Source organism: Chamaea fasciata, unplaced genomic scaffold (genome assembly GCF_029207755.1).
Source record: "Chamaea fasciata isolate MVZ Bird 193981 ecotype frontalis unplaced genomic scaffold, bChaFas1.0.hap1 SCAF_4, whole genome shotgun sequence".
Taxonomy (NCBI): Eukaryota; Metazoa; Chordata; class Aves; order Passeriformes; family Sylviidae; genus Chamaea; species Chamaea fasciata.
This window is the reverse complement of record NW_027094089.1, coordinates 978090-997757: the sequence shown is the minus strand read 5'-3', so window position 1 is coordinate 997757 and position 19668 is coordinate 978090. Positions and strand designations below refer to the sequence as shown.

At 46.6% G+C, this 19668-nt stretch overlaps 1 protein-coding gene across 1 annotated transcript; it reads right to left on the bottom strand.

The window, feature by feature from the left end:
• Positions 1–840: 840 nt before the first annotated feature.
• On the bottom strand, positions 841–17450 carry CFAP53 (cilia and flagella associated protein 53). Its single transcript, XM_066182242.1, has 9 exons — positions 17283–17450; positions 17093–17137; positions 15942–16171; positions 13574–13750; positions 7462–7765; positions 4445–4663; positions 3223–3439; positions 2724–2826; positions 841–1308 (listed from the first exon to the last, which is right to left on the bottom strand). The coding sequence occupies exons 1-9, from the start codon at positions 17448–17450 to the stop codon at positions 1086–1088; spliced, it is 1686 nt and encodes a 561-aa protein (XP_066038339.1). The 3' UTR covers positions 841–1085.
• Between the last annotated feature and the right edge of the window lie 2218 nt (positions 17451–19668).

Below are 19668 nucleotides of genomic sequence, written 5' to 3'. Positions count from 1 at the left end.
GATCTGGGGCTCCTGAGCTTTAGTCCCAGTTATTTATCAGCTCCTCTGTGCATCCATTCATGTTCTCACATAACAAAAACACAACCTGGTTTGCCAAAGGGGAGACTCATGCTAAAAAGGAGGGTGGGAGGACAAAAAAGGCAAGAGCAAGTGGTTAGTGAAAGATAGAAGTTTTGGAAGAAAAGGGTGAAAAAGCAGGAGCTGGAGGAAAGATGGCAGAAGCTGAAAAGCTGAAGGAGAGAGAAACTGCTGCAGATAAGCAGCAGCAAAGACTCATATGGAAAAATGAAAAAAAAGAACACAAAACATTTCCAAATGCCACAATGTCTGTGAGCAAGAAAGGATGGGAGGTTTTACGTGGATTCTTCACTTCCCTCCTCTGAATAGGAGAGAGGGAAAACTAACGAAATACACAGCAAGGAGCTGGTCAAGGGCAGCACCATGGGGAGCAGCTGCGTCACTCCTACCCATGCCCCTCATGTCACCCACTGCCCCTCCTGCATTAGGGGCAAGCTGGCCACTGGGATGGGAGCAGAGAGGCATCCCATTTAATTCTGCCCAAGCAGAGGAACTTACTGACTTGGGACCCCAGTATTCCACAGATCATTCAACAGCTACCAGAATCTATGCAGAAGAATATCAGCCTTTTTAATGTCCACCCCACAGTAAAATATAATCAGTTTTATACGTGGTATCTAAATAGAAAGAAAATAATTTTGCAAACGTTTTCAGTTAGAAAGGCATTTTAATAAAGGTTTGCTGAAAGTTTTCTACAAAATTTCTTTGTGCAAATTTAAAAGAATGCCTGTGCATTGTTCAAGTCATAATAATACACTATTATATTGTAGAGGGCAGATAGTATTCTTAAATTAAAATGTCAAGCACATTGCATTGGATCAGATTAGTCAAAAAAAATCCATGGGGGAAAAATAAAATTTAAAATACTATGTTTCTTGTAATTTCCAATTAAATGTTTTGAGTATCACAGTGGAGAGGGTTCTTCCAACTCAATTCAGGTGTAAGCATCCTAAGAAAATGTTTTAAAGGCAACAGAGTGAGCTAAAATACCATAGTGAGTGATGCCCTTAGGAGTCAGGCATTAGTGCTTTTTTCGTAGTGGGGGGCTTTACTACAGACTCGGTGGGCATTGACAGAATGAACTGTACCCTCTCTTGGTACTTTCTCTCTGCTTCCATATTTGATTCATGTTCTTTCTTCCTCTCCTCTTCCTCAGCTTTTTGGAGCCACTGTTGATGGGCAATTTGAGATGTGAGCTGGTTTCTGTATTCTTTGGCCTTCTGTGCTTTTCTGGAAATGCCAACAAATGGGTTATTTAAGCAGCGTGGGTAAAAAGAATAAACTTTATTATTATTATGTAATCTGTTAGCATTCGGGCTTAGATTAAAGAACCATTCAAAGCTCCTTTAGCAGTTAAGAGTAACTGCCACTATTACCCAAATGCTACATGCTAACCTTATGTTCTTCAGAGAATTAACTGCACTCTGTTGTATCCTATAAAGCAGAGTGTAAAACTGGTCTGCTCAACAGAAAGAGGGAAAGAAGAACTCCCTGTAATCAGTGTGCCTTCCCTGCTCCTCACAGCCGTGGTGAGAGGATAGAGAGTGAGGGTGCTGGGTCTCAGCCTGTCCCTGGCTCAGTGCTGCTGCTGACAGCCATCCTCACCCTCCTTCTGAGAAGAACAAGCCTCTGCTGCACTGATATTCCTGGAAGTGGCTGTCAGAAGAAATCAATCTTCTTCCATTCCACCTCAGGACTCGTGTACTGCTTTCACTACCCTCTGGAGAAGCAGAGGAAGTCTTTCGTGTCCAGGCCCTTCCTGGAGCAGGAGTCACACAGACGCTTAAATGCCAGCAGAGTAGTCAGGACTTGTGCACGAACTCAAGAGAGCTGAGGCACAAACCCTTCCTGACACCGCTGAGTGCCATCTCTGCTAAGTGGAGCATTTCCCAGCTGGAGCCCAGCGTACTTCCTTCACAAGGGTGACATTTCTGCCACAGCCAGGAGACTGTTCCCGATAAAGCCCTCAGAGAACACAACAGATACCGGCTCGGGAAGGAGCTACTTGTATCCCACGGACAGGAGTGGAGAAAGGGCAGGAGTACAAAAGAGAAGTAAGTGAGATAAGGCTCTTTGCCCAAGGCTTTGCATGACACCCAGAGGAACATTCCAGCTACTGCGAGTAAGGATCTGCTCATCCAGAGGCGCTGTGAGGCACAGAGATCCCCGTGCTGCCGGGTTACGTGCTGCAGCCGGGTGTTTTGGTGGCCGAGATAGGATTGTTCAGGGGATGTCTGTGGGTGGAGTTTAGCAATAAGCCCGGACACACTTGTTCTCCTGGGACAGGAAGGAACAAACCTTTCATTAACTCTCCTCCCCGGACTTCTGCCACTCATAACAACAGCTCAGAGCATGAGGGGATGTGTTTAGGAAATATGATTGATGTAAGTCACACGATGACCCAAAAAGACCAACGCAAGCATATGTACCACTATTTTCTGAGGTCAGAATTAATAACTTAATATCAGGTGTAGTATTACAAGTCTGCTATTGGGCAGTTTGTAACTCATAAGGTGCGTGGTGGGAAAGCCTCTCTAAATAGAAGGAAGTCCACCCAGTGTGCTAAAGTTATCAGAAAAAAAGAAACAGCTTGCTCACAAGATTGATCTGCAAAGAAATGAGCTGATGACCTAGAAGAAAAATACCTTATACATTCTTCTTCTTCTTCACGTTCGAATTCTCTGATTGCTTCAGCCATTGCCTTCTTTTCTTTATCAATCTCTATTTTCCTCTCTGCTTTTTTCTTCACTAGAAAACAAAACCAAAAATCCTTTTAGAAGGTAACAGCTCTGTTGAGCTTGAAGGGACAGTGAGGCTGCATTCGGGCTAAGTAGCCTAAACAGCCAGCTTGAGTTTTGATGCTTCTGAAGAGCCACACAAATAACAGCAAGTGTATTCTCAGCTTGTTTCTGATCCACTCAGAACTGGAAAGTTTTCACACTCAGGACTTCATATTAATATAATTAATGACTGTTTGCCCATGCAATCCTTACTTTAGTAGGCTTTGCTCTGGTGATGGCAATGGGGAATCAGTGTGCGTTTTGGGAACAGGTTCAGGGAGGGTGACATTGTTGTCCACTCTGTGACACAGTGTGTGCAGGAACAGCAGCAGGCTCTTGCACTGCCTCTGCCCAGACCACTTACACTTCTCCTCCATCTGTGACTGCCTTGTGTGCATGACATCTCTCAGCAGCTGAAATCGAGCCTCCCTCTCCTGTTTAATTTTCTCAACCCTCTCGGCCCAAGCCCGATCCCTCTCTTCCTGGAAGATCTTCTCGTCTTCTCTTTCTTGCTCCTTCTCCCTCCTCAGCTGTTCAGCCAGATGATCCAGGTAAGTAAGTTGCTCCTGCAACAGTGCTTTCTGCAAACACACAGACATTTGCTGATCTGAGTAAAGTAGTTCAAAAAAGCTTTTCAAAGCCTGAAGAGAAGTGGTGGTTCACAGCCAGTGTGGGAGCTGGGAGCCCAGAGCTCCATTCCAAAACCTGCCGTGGGAAAGAACTGCTCAGAATCCTCCACCTGGCCAGACAACAGGACAAATACAGAGGATCCCTGTGGGGATCCCTTTCCCCACAGCAGCTCAGCTGCCTACAACATACGCATTTTAAGATTTTCCACAGCTGACCAGGCTACTCCAGTATCACCTGCATTAAATACAATAATGTAATATATATAACCTCCTGTAATTCTGCAGCAAGGTCTAACATTGAGTTGATACAACTTTCCTAACCTATGTGAGCTTCTAAACACCTCTCTCCTGTGTCCTAAATACCCTGAGACTCATTTAAACACTGAAGTTGGACAATCTACTTGTTTTAGCTTCAGGAAATGACAGATACATCCATTGATTTATGGCATCTCCAAGAAATAAAACATCAGAGTTTGCATCTATCTATCTATAGTTTATAAACATTTTAAAGTTTTTTACTATTCATTAATTACAGTAAGATAAATATTTCCTTTCTTCTGCAGTTACAAATACTTACCACTTCACGTCCATGAAACAAAAAATAATTTTCCCGCCTCTATTATGTCCATTCAGTGAAAGGATGATAAAGCTCAATGAAATCAGCATGGAGGGACAAAATTCCAGGATTTTCAGAGAGTCCCCACTTCATTTATCCAGCCTGGTAGCCTTGCTGATTGCAAAGCAGCCTTTAAAGTGCTGTGTTTTTAACAGCTAATGGGCTTCTGCAGAGGTGCAGAGCACTGGCAGGAGGAGAGGCAACAGGCTGTTCAACAAAAGAATTATCTCATTCAGGGAGAAGGGCTTGTGTCTGTTCTCTCTTACCCTGTGCAGCTCACAGGGCCACAGAACTAGTCTAGGTGAGGTATTGCCCGACAGTTTCACAATGAAACACCTTACTTTTTTTTTTATTATCTCCTCATAGTCCCTGTCGGGGTCCTCAAAATCTTTTTCCAAGATTTTCTTCTCTTCAGCAAGTTGCAATTTTTTTTCTGCATCAAGAAGCTCCTTCTTGTCCCGCACTGCTTTGAGCAACATCTCCCTGAATTCCTTCTGCTGATGTTGCCTCTTCCTCTCAAGCTCTTCGTTTTCTTTTCTAAGCTGGTGCATCTCTTTCTCCTACAAGGATAAAAGGAGCCAGCTTGTAAAATCACTGCATAACTTCAAACTAAGTGGTGGCTAGAGTTTGTTTATTGCAACATTGAAGAGCAAAGCCTTGCTGACAGAATTAGTGTCATCCACTAGACCTGGTAAAGCCCGAACATTTTAGCATATCCTTCATTAGAATTCAGGATTTTTATCTGTAATTATCACATGCACTTCAATACAAAAACTGTATGGTGCCTGGTGTTTTCCAAATGTTTCAGGCAGATAGACAGAGCCATCTCTTTAGGGAAATCAGCATCATGCAGCAGCACATTTGATCTATATCGATGTTCATAAGCACTGACAAATAACAGGGCCACGTGTCTCTGCTGTTTCTGTAGATATTATCTGTCCCGCGCCTGTGTTGGGTGTTCAGGGCACTGCATCTCTACTGGTCATAAAGCTGCACCAAGTCAGTGATTGGAACCTTGTATTCTGATGGGCAGTTACTGAATTTCCATGGTTTCAAATCATCCCACTTCGTATTGGAAAGAACTCTGTATTCCACTTCATACTGGAAAAATGTACAGTGAAACTGAGTTCTTAAAAAAGAAGTAATGACAAATCAGAAATGCGTAGTTGACATCCGGTAGGTATTTGTATATTCAAGATTATTTAGCCCCCCCAAAAAAATTCAAAAGTAGCATCATTAAGTAATTTATAAGCATAATTTCTGGACATCTTGCAATTCAATAAGTGTACAAGCACAACTGCACTGAAACATAGTCATAACACAGTATGTGACCATCATTAGCATTCTATTATCTCAGAAATCATGCTTCAGCTGTCTCGAAGGCACACCTTTTTTTTTTTTTAACCTGTTTTTAAATTATATATCTCTTTTGTAATGCGAATTAGTCCTTTAAAATGCTTCAGCGGGTTTGTCATAAACAGCAGGTCTAATCTTCCCCATATGGAAGCAGAAGCTGCACTCCCTAAGGAACATCCCTTTTTATGCTGGACATAAAGCACCCACGGGTTCTTGCAGTATTTCAGAGCCAAAGCTGACTTTGTATCTGCCTGAACTGTCAAATTCACTTTCAGAAGCTGGTAAAACAGCTTTTAAACTCAACATATATATAATTTGAGGAATAAAATTAGTAATCCAAAAAGCTTTGAACAGCAAAGGTGGAAAGAAAGGAGAAATAGTTAGCAGTCTGCTGTGCAAGTTGGCACATGTCTCTGGATGAATTCTGACATCAGTGAAGCTGCGTGAGAGCAGCCGAGGATGGAATCCATGAAAGTTTGCTCACTGGGGTGACATGACATCACAAATGTACAAAGAAGTGGTTACCAACCACCCTTCTGCAAACAGGACAAAAATGCTATGGCAGAAACTCATCAAACTACAGTCAGGGTAACATGAAGTCAATCACTTTCCAAGAAATCACAATTCTCTAAGGGAAAAATAAGACAGAGGAGGAGGGCAGCTAATATAGGTAAGGTAGCTAAAGCAAAAATTGCTCTCTCTGCTTTGTCATCCACTTCTGAGATATCCTGGTGCACCCATGTGGTCTACCAAGCCAAAGGTGTGAGTCTTCCTTCACTAAATATTCTATTTTCATTGCAACAACCAGGAGAAAGCTTTATGAAACCTTTAAGAAACACTTAGCTGCACATTCATCCAGATGAAACTCCTGGTCATTAGGGGCTACCGGTCTGCAACGAAAAACTTGTAATGAGGCCATCTGTCACATCCCTCTTCTGCTGAGAAGGGATTGCATCTCATTTTCCATAAAGAAACCCTCCTTCAAGGAAAGTTGTTTGGGTTTTTTTTTTTCAGAGACTCAACCACTTCACCAGAGATGTATCTCCTTGACAGAGCCCCAGGCTGCTGACTGCAGGGGAAGATACAGTCTTCTATTCTAATAGTGCTTTTCTGAAAAGGCCAGTTAGGGAGCAGCATTCTTTGCCTGGGAGGTTTGGCAGTGCCTCAGAAGTTGTTACAAGAAAGCAATTCTGTTCTGCATGTTTTTAAATAAGCAAAACATTAGTCTAGCTTGGAATAAGCACTCTACAGTTTCACAGCCAGCATTTTCAGAGCTTTAGGTCCATTATTGTCTCATTTTTATAAAAAGAGGAAATATATATGATGCCAGCAGCAGCTTCTAGTGTCTAGCAGAGTATCCTGAGTGATCATTCCGCCTCTACATGTAAACAGCTGCAAAATGAAGACTGAGTCTGAGCTAAATAGCCTCCCATAATTCAAAGTCAACACAGAATACTGAACTAGCAAGCTGCATTAAAGCCAGCAAAACTACAGCAAGAGAGATGGAAAAGGATAATGAAAAAAGAGGGTAGTGGCCAAGCAGTTGGGCCAAGGTAGCCACATGCCTCCTGTGATGTGGGCTCAACAGCAGCCAGGTCTAACAGGCAAGAGAGCTTATTGCTTGCTAATTTGTTTAAAAATATATGTATATAATAAATATTTCAGCTGGGAAACAAGGCTATCCTGCAGGAAACTGGAAATCAAAAAATTACAAAGATATTTAGCAAAAACTTAAAAATGCTTCTATTTCCCACAATGGCTCTGAGAGGCTGAGTGCCAAAACCCTTTAGAGCGCTGAGTTCCAAAAGATGTATTTCCCTCCGTAAATGGGAATGCCTTTTCCCCAGCTCTGGAAAAGAGGCTTAGCTTAACAGCACAGGCTCAGATACTAATGGAATCAGTGAAGATACAAATAAGGTATGGATTAGTCTAAATGTCTAGTAAGCCTATCATTAGAAGGGCCTTCTGCACAAGCCTGCATGCAGAACACTGTGGAAATTACCAGCAGTTCAGCCTCCTTTATGGTCTGCTGCTTCTCCTCCTCCCTGCGGGCGGTGTGCACGGCCACCTGGGCGTCCCACACATCCACCATTTCCTGGATCCGCACCGCCAGCTCCTGCGCCCGCAGCTCCGCTTCCTGATCCTTCGCCAGCAGTTCCTTCTCACAAATCTCTTCCAGCTTCTGCTCCTGCATCTTCTCCTCCTTTTTCAGCACCTCCTTCAGAGTCTGCTGGGCCAGTTGGCAGTCACCCAGTTCCTTCTCACTCCGTTTTTTACAGTGTATGCGATACTCTTCACATTGGTTTCTGGAAGGCAACGTAGAAGTTTTTTTTGAAAACGTCTCAAAACAATAAGGAGGTCTGGAGGTGTGTGGTGAATGAAGGCTCTCAGCTCATCACTGCTCAAAACACAGCAAGCCAGGACACCAAGTTATACCCCTGGTCTGACACTGATTCCTTGTAGAACCTAAGGAACCACAGAGAGCCTGATTTAATGGAGGTTTTGACATTAATGAGCTGCATGATTTGAATTTGTATAAAAAGCCTAAATCGACTTCCTCACACGGGCAAGTGAAGAGGCAGCAGTGAGCTCTGCTCCCTGTGACAGGGACAGGGCCCAGGGAACAGCCGGAGCTGTGCCAGGGAGGTTTAGGTTGGATCTCAGGGAAAGGCTCTTCCCCCAGAGGGTTCAGGCACTGCCCAGGCTCCCCAGGGAATGGGCACGGCCCCAGAGCTCAAGGAGAGCTTGGACAGCGCTGCCAGGGATGCCCAGGGTGGGATTGTTGGGGTGTCTGTGCAGGGACAGGAGCTGGGCTGGATGGTCCTTGGGGGTTCCTTCCAGCTCAGGATATTCTGTGAGTGTACATGAACACACAATACATCCACACATTACATACACACTGTGTACTCCACGTGTAGCTGGAACATGGGGGGGTTGTGTGCATATACACCTTTTATTAATATATAAAATGCATGCTACACTTATTCAAACATAGGTTGGTCTCTATTCGAATGAAGACTTAAAATAGATTTGTAAGTCACCTGAAAGCTCATTCATATTCAGAAAATACTGCAACTGTGGAAATGTGGGTTACATGGTTGAGCAGGAACCACTAGGAATTTATTAATTTTTTAAGTGAAGTTCTGTGGGAATAATTCAGACAAGTTGCAGTAAAAGCCTGGAGAAGGTAGAAAGTCAAACAAGTAATGCAGCTTTCAATTTTCATTTACTCTCTGCAAGTGAGTTGCATGTAAAGAGGTAATTTATTTTCAGTTGAAGAACACTGAACTAATTGCAGATTCTGCTTTTACTTTTGCAAACAAAGCACTGTTGAGATCAACACATGCCATCAAACATTATTTAATTGGAGCAGTCTGCAAGCATTTTAATACTGTTCTATAAACAGGATATAGATTTTCATGAAGTCAGAATGTGAAACTGGCAGACAAAGGTGAACACCTGGAAGTGTGAAGGATCTATAAGCTCTGCGATGTGTGACAGACACATGTGAATGCTGTGAAGTGAGAAGATATCTCACAATTTAATGCTGAATGAAACCACCTTCTACAGATTATTGCAAAGGTATTTAAGAATTCACAAAAGATATCATAGAATCATGAACATCTTCATGGCAGCAGTAGTTACCTGCACGATGTGAAATACTGTGACACTACACAAGCCCCAGCTGACTATCCTGTGTAACGAAAATGTTAAATATTCATCAGGCAACTACCTCAATGCTGTTACCAATCTCCCTATCAGGGTACTTATTTAATTTTCAAAGCAGAGGTCTCACCACACCTTCTCCCTGTTGGCATTCAACAGTTGCTGCCTCACATTTCACTGGGGACAAGGACATCTCTCTGTTCATGCTCTGGCTAAAGCACCCAGTGCCATGGAGCCTGTGTGAAAGGTGAAGGGCAGCGTACACAAAGAGTGACAGGGACAGCCCTGCTGTGGAAACATTTCCATTCTGCTTGGTATTTGCTGAACCTGCCACAGCCCTGCCCTGGGCTGATCGCCAGCGTGGGCAGCAGGGGAGGGGGATCCTGCCCCTCTGCCCCTGTGCCCAGGTGAGAGCCCACCTGCAGAGCTGCCCCAGCCCTGGCTCCAACAGCACAAGGACGTGGAGCTGCTGCAGCCAGTGCAGAGGAGGCCACGGAGATGCTGCCAGGGCTGGAGCCCCTCTGCTCTGGAGCCAGCCTGGGACACCTGGGGCTCTTCAGCTGCACAAGAGAAGGCTCCAGGGAGAGCTCCCAGCCCCTGCCAGGGCCTCAAGGGGCTCCAGGAGAGCTGCACAGGGACTGGGGACAAGGCCTGCAGGGACAGGACACGGGCAATGGCTTCCCAGTGCCAGAGGGCAGGGCCAGATGGGATCTGGGGAAGGAATTGGTGGCTGTGAGGGTGGGCAGGCCCTGGCACAGGGTGCCCAGAGCAGCTGTGGCTGCCCCTGCATCCCTGGCAGTGTCCCAGGCCAGGCTGGACAGGGCTTGGAACAGCCTGGGACAGTGGAAGGTGTCCCTGTCGATGATAAAGATGACTTTGAAGACCAACCCAAACCATTCCATGATAAAATGCTGCAGTTCAGTGGCAGTGCAGACGGGTGAAAAAGGATGGTTGTTTTAGCTCTTGGACAAGACAGGCACCTCCTGACCACTGTTTAACCCAGCAATAAAAGCAGAGAGCAGCACAGGGATATCCATGCCATGAGCCACAGCACATTCCAAGGAGTGCTCCTGCCTCCCAGCAGGTCAACAAACGCACTACGTCATTGATGGTTTTCTTACATTTTTACCACTGGAATCTATCTTTCATCTCCTGGGTGGGAGTTAGTGGTGATTAAAGACCACAGCACTAATTAGCATTCATGAAAAACATATTTCTCAGATGTTGTGAGGGAAACATGCCATTATTAAGATTCGAAATCTTACACCATTAGTAATAACTGTATTACCGTAACACAATGGGTTCAAAGTTCTCTCAGCACTGAAGGAATAAAGAACTAGTTATTCTTTTCTGTGATTATAAACTAATCTGATATTTATTGAATTCCCAGCAGGGAGTAGAAGTTAATTATGTTCAGCATTGTTAGAATTTTAATATAAAATAACCCTGTAATTGCTTGATTTCATCAAAATAATTCCCTCAAAGCAGCTTTTACACCAACCCATAAACATCTGCTCCCCCAGATGGCAGGTTTTCTTCCTCACTTTACTATCCTAAGCTTCTTAACATTAAAACTGTGCCTGGATGTGGCTACTTCCCAAAGACAGAACCTCCCCAGTAATTTATTCATTTTATGGCTGCACCACGATGTTGCTGGGATAACAACATTCCCCATACGGATGCCTCTGATGTTACCACAAGAAAGAGGATGTGAAATGTGTTTTATGCAAATTTTAAGACGTTGCAGTTTTCTTTAAAGTTAGCAATGACGAACATGCCCTCAGGCTAGCACTGCTTGAGTCTCTTCTCAGACAAGAGGTAGCCCTCCCTGAAAATGAATTCCAGCAGGATTCCCATGGTCCAAGCCTTGTCCCTTCTGTCACCTTGTGACAAAGGACTCCTCCTGGTTAACATTACTACTGAGAGGCTGTTACACCTGTATCCTCAGGCCACGGCAACCAGCCCACAGGGCTGATAAAAAAAAAACCAGCCCACTGCTGCCTGTCAGTGCTTTGGAGCAACCTCTGACAGTGCAGCTGCTGCTAGACCTCAAGGTTTGAGAATCCAAACCTGCACAAGGGTGGGGCACCTTGCTTGGGGTTAAACGAAATACAAACAAGTCTGTATCAGTTTTCAGAAAGACATTCAAAAGAGTTGCAAATACACAGGCAGGGAGAAACAGAAAATCATGTGCATATCCACCTGCTACTGGATTGACTTGCCAGGGCTCCTAGGTGTGCCCTGGAGTAACGATCTAAAAAAAAAAAAGGGGGGGGGGGGGCGGTATGCAGGAAGAGAATATGTTTTGTACCATTGATAGATAACAGTAGAAAGTTAAAAATAGCATTTATTTCATCTTTACCTCACCCTTTTTAATTTCTATTTGTGCATATGTTTTGTAATGTACACAATATATATTTATATAGTTGATAAATAAACCTATTGGGGTGAGTGTTGAAAGCTTTTACAGCTAGGGGGGTGCGGCCAGTGGAGTGGAGGCCATGGCCTCAGAGGACAGGCTGTGACACAATTACAGACTCCTGCTAGTGTATTTTAAGTAAGTGTTGGTCTTTTGAGAACAAATCCTGCTCCCAGATCTCTGCATGGACCAGGATGGTTTAGGAGGAAGAGTAACATCTAACAGCCAGAGAGTAACATCTAACAGACCTGGGGCTACTTAAACAAGACAAATACATAGATTGGGATATCAGAAGTTATCAATCTAATCAGAATCAATTACCACAGCAGAGACTTCCTTCCTCGCTGGAAAAGGACAGAGAACAAACGGCTAAAATACACCTAACCAAACCCATGTCACAGAACTTTTGTCAGGTGGTGTTAATCAGAGTTCTGTTCATTTATGGGAACCTTAATTTAAAATTTGAAAGGGACACAGCCAGAGGAACCAGCCATGGAGTGTATTGCTATTACATCAGGACAGTCAAAGAGAAGGGCTCTGCCCTGTAGGATGAAGATTCATTTGCAAAGATACCCCAAGATTGCCACTCACAACAGCTGTGAAGAGAGATGGTTTCGCTTCCTCTAAATCCTCTGAGAACATGCAGCCAGCAGAAAACCAACAGGAAAGCTTCAGCAACACTTTTTAACGGGATGCTGTGTGGTGTGAATATGGCTTAGACCCCAGAGCAGAGTGGGAAAGGTAAAAGGATAATAATAGGATGAAATAATCCCGTGAGACTGAGTGAACCATAGATCAACAGGGCTACCCCGGGAAGACAAAGGACCTGAGACATTAAGACACGCAACTACGGCATGAAAGTTCACCTGTGTGTCACCAGATGATGCAGTTCAGTGGTGTGATTCATTTTGCAATTAAAATGTCTAAAATTAGACATCTAAACAGTAATCTGCATATGTGCTAAATTCCCACTCTGATCAATGAGCACCTAATTAAAGTGGGTAGAGGCTGGGGTGCAGTTCAACTGACAGGGCAGGATAAGCCTGTTTGAGACTAACTTCGGGTTCCTGTAACTGTCCTGATGCCAGTGAAGTTTCAAATAGAACAGGAATGCACATTCCCAGTGAATATAAAGATACCAACGCTGAGACACTTGCCTTTAGGTGTCTATGTAATGTCTCCTTGGTGTGTAAAACAAGCTACAGTGCAAAATAAAAGACACTCCAGCAGCACCCCCTCCAAACTATTTTAAAAGTGAGTTTCAACCACTTTGTGTGATAGACAGAGAAGAAAGCAGAAGCTGCAACAGGCAAGGGCCCCATTTTCAAACCACCATGTGAAGTTAGGCAGTGTATGCACTTCTAACACCTGTCTAAGTCAATAAACGCCACATTTAAACAAACATTTACCTGTGGAATGAGTTAATTAGAGTTTATGCACAAGTGAGAGCGAATGTTGATTTTTATCCCAAGCCTGTGCACACCAAGAAGCAGGTGTTGTAGATTTCACAGTACCGTGGGAGACTGGGAAAGACACATCAAATTACCACAATTAAATAACATTATTATTTCTTTCATCCCTTCCCTGGAAAACCAGATTTCCAAGAATGGGACAAGGCAGATTTCATGCCAAGGCCTCAGTACCTGCAAGTCACTGCCTTCAGTCAGAAAGACTTGGCACAGAACTTCCGGCTGCATTAAAACCTTAGCTGCAGCTGCTACTCTTGAAAAGTGTGCAATAAATAAAAACACTGTCTTTTTGGACAATCTTAATGTTTTGGGGATCTCTGACATATTAGCTTGGCAAGCTTGATTTAGGCCAAATTAACCTTCCATGCACTCTGTTCACTCCAACAGTACAAAGCTGGAACAGAAATTACAAAAAGGGTTGACTTGAATTTTTCTATCTTACTGTTTCAATCACTTTCATCTTTCCTTGCTCAGTTTATTATTGCCATCCTCTTTTTAAATTGTCCCTATATATTTACTTTGGGCAAGTTCTCTTTCATAAGATGTTTTTATGGCAATACCTGAACTGTTGGTCTCGTTTTTCAGCCACCACTTGTAGTCTTTCTTGCTCCCGCTTCTCCCTCAGTAATTTTGCTTGCTCCTTCATCTTTACTTCTCTGTTCTGTGCCTTTTCTTCATCAAGTGCCTTCACCTCAGCAAAGTGCCTGCTTTCCTCTGCCTCCAGAAAGTCACGAAGCCTGTAGTGAAAACATTTGAATAAAGGCTAAATCAATCCTTCCGTTGAAGGACAAAGTTTTAGTTTATTTGTTATCAACACAAAGTGGGTACTGGGCTCCTTTCAACACCACTTGCAAATGTCAGAGAAGTGAACATCAAATTTTAACTCGGGGATCATTTATGTTGTGTCCATCAAGGGAATCTTACAGCACAAGATGAGTTATTCTGTCCAGGAATAGTTTAAACTCCTGATTTTACAAACCCACTTCCAAAGCTGCTTTATTAATTCAGTTCCCCATTCATCAAATTGTTCTAATTCTCAGACTGCATTTGTCACCATCTGATAACAATTAGATTTTGTGCTATTGCTATCCTTCAGCATAGATCCACAGAATACCCTGAGCTGGAAGGAACCCACAAGGATCATCCAGCCCAGCTTTTGGCCCTGCACAGATACCCCAACAAACCCACCCTGGTCATCCCTGGCAGTGCTGTCCAAGCTCTCCTTGAGCTCTGGCAGCCTCGAGGAGCCTGGTCAGTGCCCCACAACTCTCTGGGGAAAAAAACCTTTTCTGATACCCTCCCTTCTCTATGGATCTATAATTGTATCGTCTCTCAAACGACCTCTTGCTATTTCAGCATCACTCCACAAAACACTTCATCCTGAAATATCTTCGATGAGAAAATTATGTCGAATAGGCAGTTTTTAAACACACCATCATTTGCCTCCCTGTTAATCCCCAGCAGTGAGAAAGCTGGGGTTACAGCATCCAGAAACCACCGATTTCAGCCCAAATGCCAGTGTCTCAGCAGAAAGGGGCCTGGGGGTGCCGGCAGACAAGCTGAGCACAAGCCAGCGATGCACCCTTGTGGCAAAGGAAGCCACTGGCAGCCTGGGCTGCGGGAGGAGGAGCACTGCGAGCGGGTCCGGGGAGGGATCCTTCCCCTCGGCACTGCTGGGACCCAACCTCAGTGCCGGCTCCAGCTCTGCGCTCCGCAGCACCAGAAGGACAAGGCCTGAGTGGAGGGGGCCCAGAGGAGGGACACTGAGGGACTGGAGCATCGCTCCCAAAGGGAGAATCTCTCCCGAAGTTCCTTCTCTCCTGAGAGAGCTGCGACAGCCCAGCCTGGAGAAGAGAAGGTGCAGGGGGATCTTACCAATGTACATAAACTCCTAGAGGGATGGAATGCAGAAAAGACAGACACCTACTCCTCAGTAGTGCCCAGCGACAGGACAAGGGGCCACAAATTAAACCATGTGAAATTCCAAATGAACAGAAGAAAACATTTTGTTTTCTTTTTACTGTGAATGTGGGCAGATATTGGACAGGTTGCCCACGGAGGTGATTCCGTCTCCATGTGTGGAGACAAGCAAAACCCAAATGGACACACACTCCTGGGCACCGTGCTCCAGGTGGCTCTAGGGTTGGACCAGATCATCTCAGGAGGTTCCTTCCAACCCCAGGTGTTCTGTGGAACTCGTGTACAATTCCCCAGAAGGCACCAGGACACCAAACTGACAACCTTCACAGCTACAAAGTCACTTGGCATGAAAAAGTAACTGGGAAATTAAATCACATTATTTTTCCCAAAGATCAGTACAGCCCAATTCTGTTCTTTACATGGCAGCAATGTGCTTCACCTTTAATATTTTTCAAGGACTTCTGGAAAATTTTAATTTTTTCAGCTGACTGTGCTGCAAAGTGTTATTTGTAGGACGTAAATATCAGCTTGATGAGTTTGCAACAAAAGCCTCAGTGATACTGAACTGAGAGAATTTCTGACACTTTGCTACCCAGAGAAGCTGTGGATGTCCACGGCAGGGTGGCTGGAATTAGATGATCCCATCCAGCCCAAACCACACCAGAATTCTGTGATCCTGTGTCCCATCTCTGGAAAAGTTCCAGGCCAGGTCGGACAAGGCTTGGAGCAACCTGGTCTGGTGTGAGATGTCCCTGCCAGGGGGCTTGGAACGACATGAGTTTTAAGGTCCCTTCCAACCCAAAACATACAATCATTTTATGATTATACCAAGCTACTCTTCATCCTCTTTAAAAACCAGGCAACGAAAGTGCTATACTACTACTTCTATCCTTCTCTGCGGCAGACAGGGGGCTCCAAATGCCACAGGTTACTGTGTTTGAGCACGCATCACTGGTGCCCGGCCCTCTGAGCACGCACTGAAAACTGCACTGGCTGCTTGTTTGCTACCTCTCTCTCCTCGCGTCGATCTCCTGCAGATACTGCTGCAGGGTCGCCCGGACCTTCCTCTCGGCAGCGCGGTGCATCCATTTGGCCTCGCCGCCCTTGTGCCAGTCGTAGGCGTTGCAGAAGCGGCGGAACTCCCGCAGGGCACTTTCCTGCTCACGCTGGCTCTCCTCCCGCCGCCTCTCAGCCAAAATCCTCTCGCCGACGATGTCTCTCTTGGGGGGCTTGGCCAGCTGCGAGAGAAGGGAAATGGAGAAAGCGTAGAGATGTCATAGCACCCTTCCAGGACGTGAAGGGGCCTACAGTGAATGCAGAGAGGGACTCTTCACAGGAACTGTAGTGACAGGACAAGGAGTAAAGTGAAAGAGGGAAAATGTAGGCTAGATGAAGGAAGATATACTTCTTTGTAAGGGTGGTGAGGCACCGGCACAGAGGGTGCCCAGAGCAGCTGTGGCTGCCCCTGGATCCCTGGAAGTGTCCAAGGCCAGGCTGGATGGAGCTTGGAGCCACCTGCGACAGTGGAAGGTGTCCCTGCCCGTGGCAGGGGGTGGGACTGGATGAGCTTTAAGGTCTCTTCCAACCCAAACCATTCATGCGTGAAAATACAATCTGTGAGTCTGCACGTTTTTCAGTTGAATTCATGACTGTGCAAGTACCTAACACCAAATTATGAGTTCATGGTAATTATGGGGTAATCACAGAATCACTGAGGCTGAAAAAGAGCTCCAAGATCGTCAAGTCCAAGCTATGCCTGATCCCCACCTTGTCACCCAGCCCAGAACACTGAGTGCCACATCCAGTTCTTCCTTGGACACCTCCCAGGATGGAGACTCCAACACGTCTCTAAGCAGCCCCTTCCAAGGCCTGAACATCCTTTCTGTGAAGAAATGCCTTCTAAATTAGACAAACCCTGTCTACAACCCCACCCCACGTAGCACCGGGCTCCTCAGGATCCCCAAACACCGCACCGGACACCCCGGGACCCCCTCAGACAGCACCGGGCTGCCCGGGACCTTCAAACACAACACCGGGATCCCCGGGATCCTTCCTGGCTGCTTCCAGAGAATCCCGCCGCAGCCGGCCCCGCTCTGGGGCTCCGGCCCCCACGTCCCCGCAGCTCCCCCGAGCGGAACAGCACCGGCGTGGCCCCTCACCAGCGCCAACTCGTACGGCGCAGAGCCGGTGAACTCCCGGCGTCTCTGGGTGTGAGGGCAGTGAGGGGGCTGGGGACGGGGCTGGGGACGGGGCTGGGGACGGGGCTGGGGACGGGGCTGGGGACGGGGCTGGGGACGGGGCTGGGGACGGGGCTGGGGACGGGGCTGGGGACGGGGCTGGGGACGGGACTGGGCCCGCGCCGCCATGGCGGATGGAGGCGCCGCCGTTGCTGAGGGGATGCGCGCGGGACGGAAGTGGCATCATGGCGGCGGGGGCGCTGAGGGGGTGTCCTGGCATGGCGGGGGCGCTGAGGGGGTGTCCTGGCATGGCGGGGGCGCTGAGGGGGTGTCCTGGCATGGCGGAGGCGCTGAGGGGCTGTGCCGAGGTCAGGGGATCGTCACGGCTGTAAGAGACCCTCCAGACGATCCGGCGTGCCCCAGCGCCCAGCGCTGCCGCTCTAACTGCGGACCCGGCACACCGCGGCACCCCGAGCCGCAGCCCGGCGCTTCCTGAACACCTCCAGGGACGGCGACTCCCGCTGCCCAGCCCGTGCCAATGCCCGGCCGCCCGGCGAAATGCGGAATGGCTAAAAGTTTCTGGAGAAGGGATGTTCTTTAGCCACAGAATCATAAAACATCCTCGTTTGAAAGGCAGCCACAAGGGGGCCCGTCCCCACAGAGTGCACTGCTGGAACATCGATGGGGACACGCTGGCACAGGAACGGAAAGAGTTTAGGTTAATGAGTCGTGTCTTATGGAGTCAGGCTGGCAGAGCTGGGGCTGCACAAGAGAAGGCTCCAGGGAGAGCTCCCAGCCCCTGCCAGGGCCTCAAGGGGCTCCAGGAGAGCTGCACAGGGACTGGGGACAAGGCCTGCAGGGACAGGACACGGGCAATGGCTTCCCAGTGCCAGAGGGCAGGGCCAGATGGGATCTGGGGAAGGAATTGGTGGCTGTGAGGGTGGGCAGGCCCTGGCACAGGGTGCCCAGAGCAGCTGTGGCTGCCCCTGCATCCCTGGCAGTGTCCAAGGCCAGGTTGGACGGGGCTTGGAGCAGCCTGGGACAGTGGAAGGTGTCCCTGCCCATGGCAGAGGGCGGAATGGAATGGGCTTTGAGGTTGCTCCCAACCCAAACCATTCTGTGACTGTGAAATGGAGTTAATGACAGGAATGGGCTCCCTGTGCCCGCAGCCGATGGAGCAGTGTGACCCACAACTCTCAGGTCAAGACTGTCACAGAGACCTTCTGCAGCACACAGGCTCCAGACCTGCCTGGGCTGGAGGAAAATGGGAAGTAAAACATTGTCTATGCATCAGCGGTTGCTTCAAGCTCATTGCCCTCAAAGGAGTCACGGGAAAAAGCTGCTGCTGAAGCTTTGAAGCTCTGGAACACACACACATACTCTGCCAAGAACTTGCTTTCTTGCACATAATCACATTAGCTTGGCTGATAACAAATCGAAAGAAATGATCCCAGGGAAGAAAGGTCAATGTTTAACCTGGCTGTAAACTTGTTCTCATCCGATTAAAACCCAGTGCAATTACTTCTGGTGTCAACGATGGGATCTTTGCATCGTCAAACACAGCAGTTTGATACACAGGATTTACATACTGGAGTATGTGTTATACCACCACGGTAGAGCTTGAAATGGAATCTTGTGTTTATTTCCGTAGAGATTTAATGCTGTCATACTGTTGTGACCTAGTCTTTGAGATGTTTGTGGGAAACAACTTCACATCACTTTCCCCCTGAAAACCTGAATTTGAGTGGCGGGAGGGCTGAATGTCTTGGTATTTTATAGTTTTGCCTAGTATTTTATGGTGTATTTAATGGAAAATGTTGCATTTGTTTTAATGTTGCATTCTACACAGAGCCAACAATCAGTTTTATGTGAAATAGCCAGTGTACAAATGTGCAGCACTGCCATCTGTTTGAAATCCAAAAATAAACAGGGATGTGTGGATTCTCTAAAGGCCCCATCCTTCTGTGAAGTCCCTCTACCAGCTCTGAGAACATTTCCTCCTGAAAAAGCTGGCTTTATTTCAAAGACATTGCACATGGCTTGTGACTTTGAGTTTCTTTTTACATTAATGTTTGATGAAAAAACATATTCTCCTTAACTTAGCTGCCTAAGAGGACCCTGGTCACTGGCTTTCCTTACTGGGAATGTGTATGGGATATAGGATATACATAGGATATGATCGATCCTGGATTGGCTGGATTGAATTCTCCTTCCTAAAACCTCTCTCTAAGGAACAGCCCACAAACTTCATGTATCCACAGAGCCACAGAATCCCAGGATGGATTGGGTGGGAAGGGGCCTTAAGGCCTGTCCCATTTCACCCCTGCCGTGGGCGGGAACTCGTTCCACTATCCCAGGGTGCTCCAAGCCACCTTGGCAGGAGGGAAGGGCTGGGAAGGTGTGGACAGAGGTCAGCACATGCTGATGGATGGAGCGACTCAGCAAACCAGAGCCGATTTTCAGGAGCAAAATCTATAGTGGAAAAATCTGGCAAGGACAGTAGGGCCTTTCTGTTCTTCGAGGAAGTATGAGAAATTGATTGGTATCAACTGGTGGAC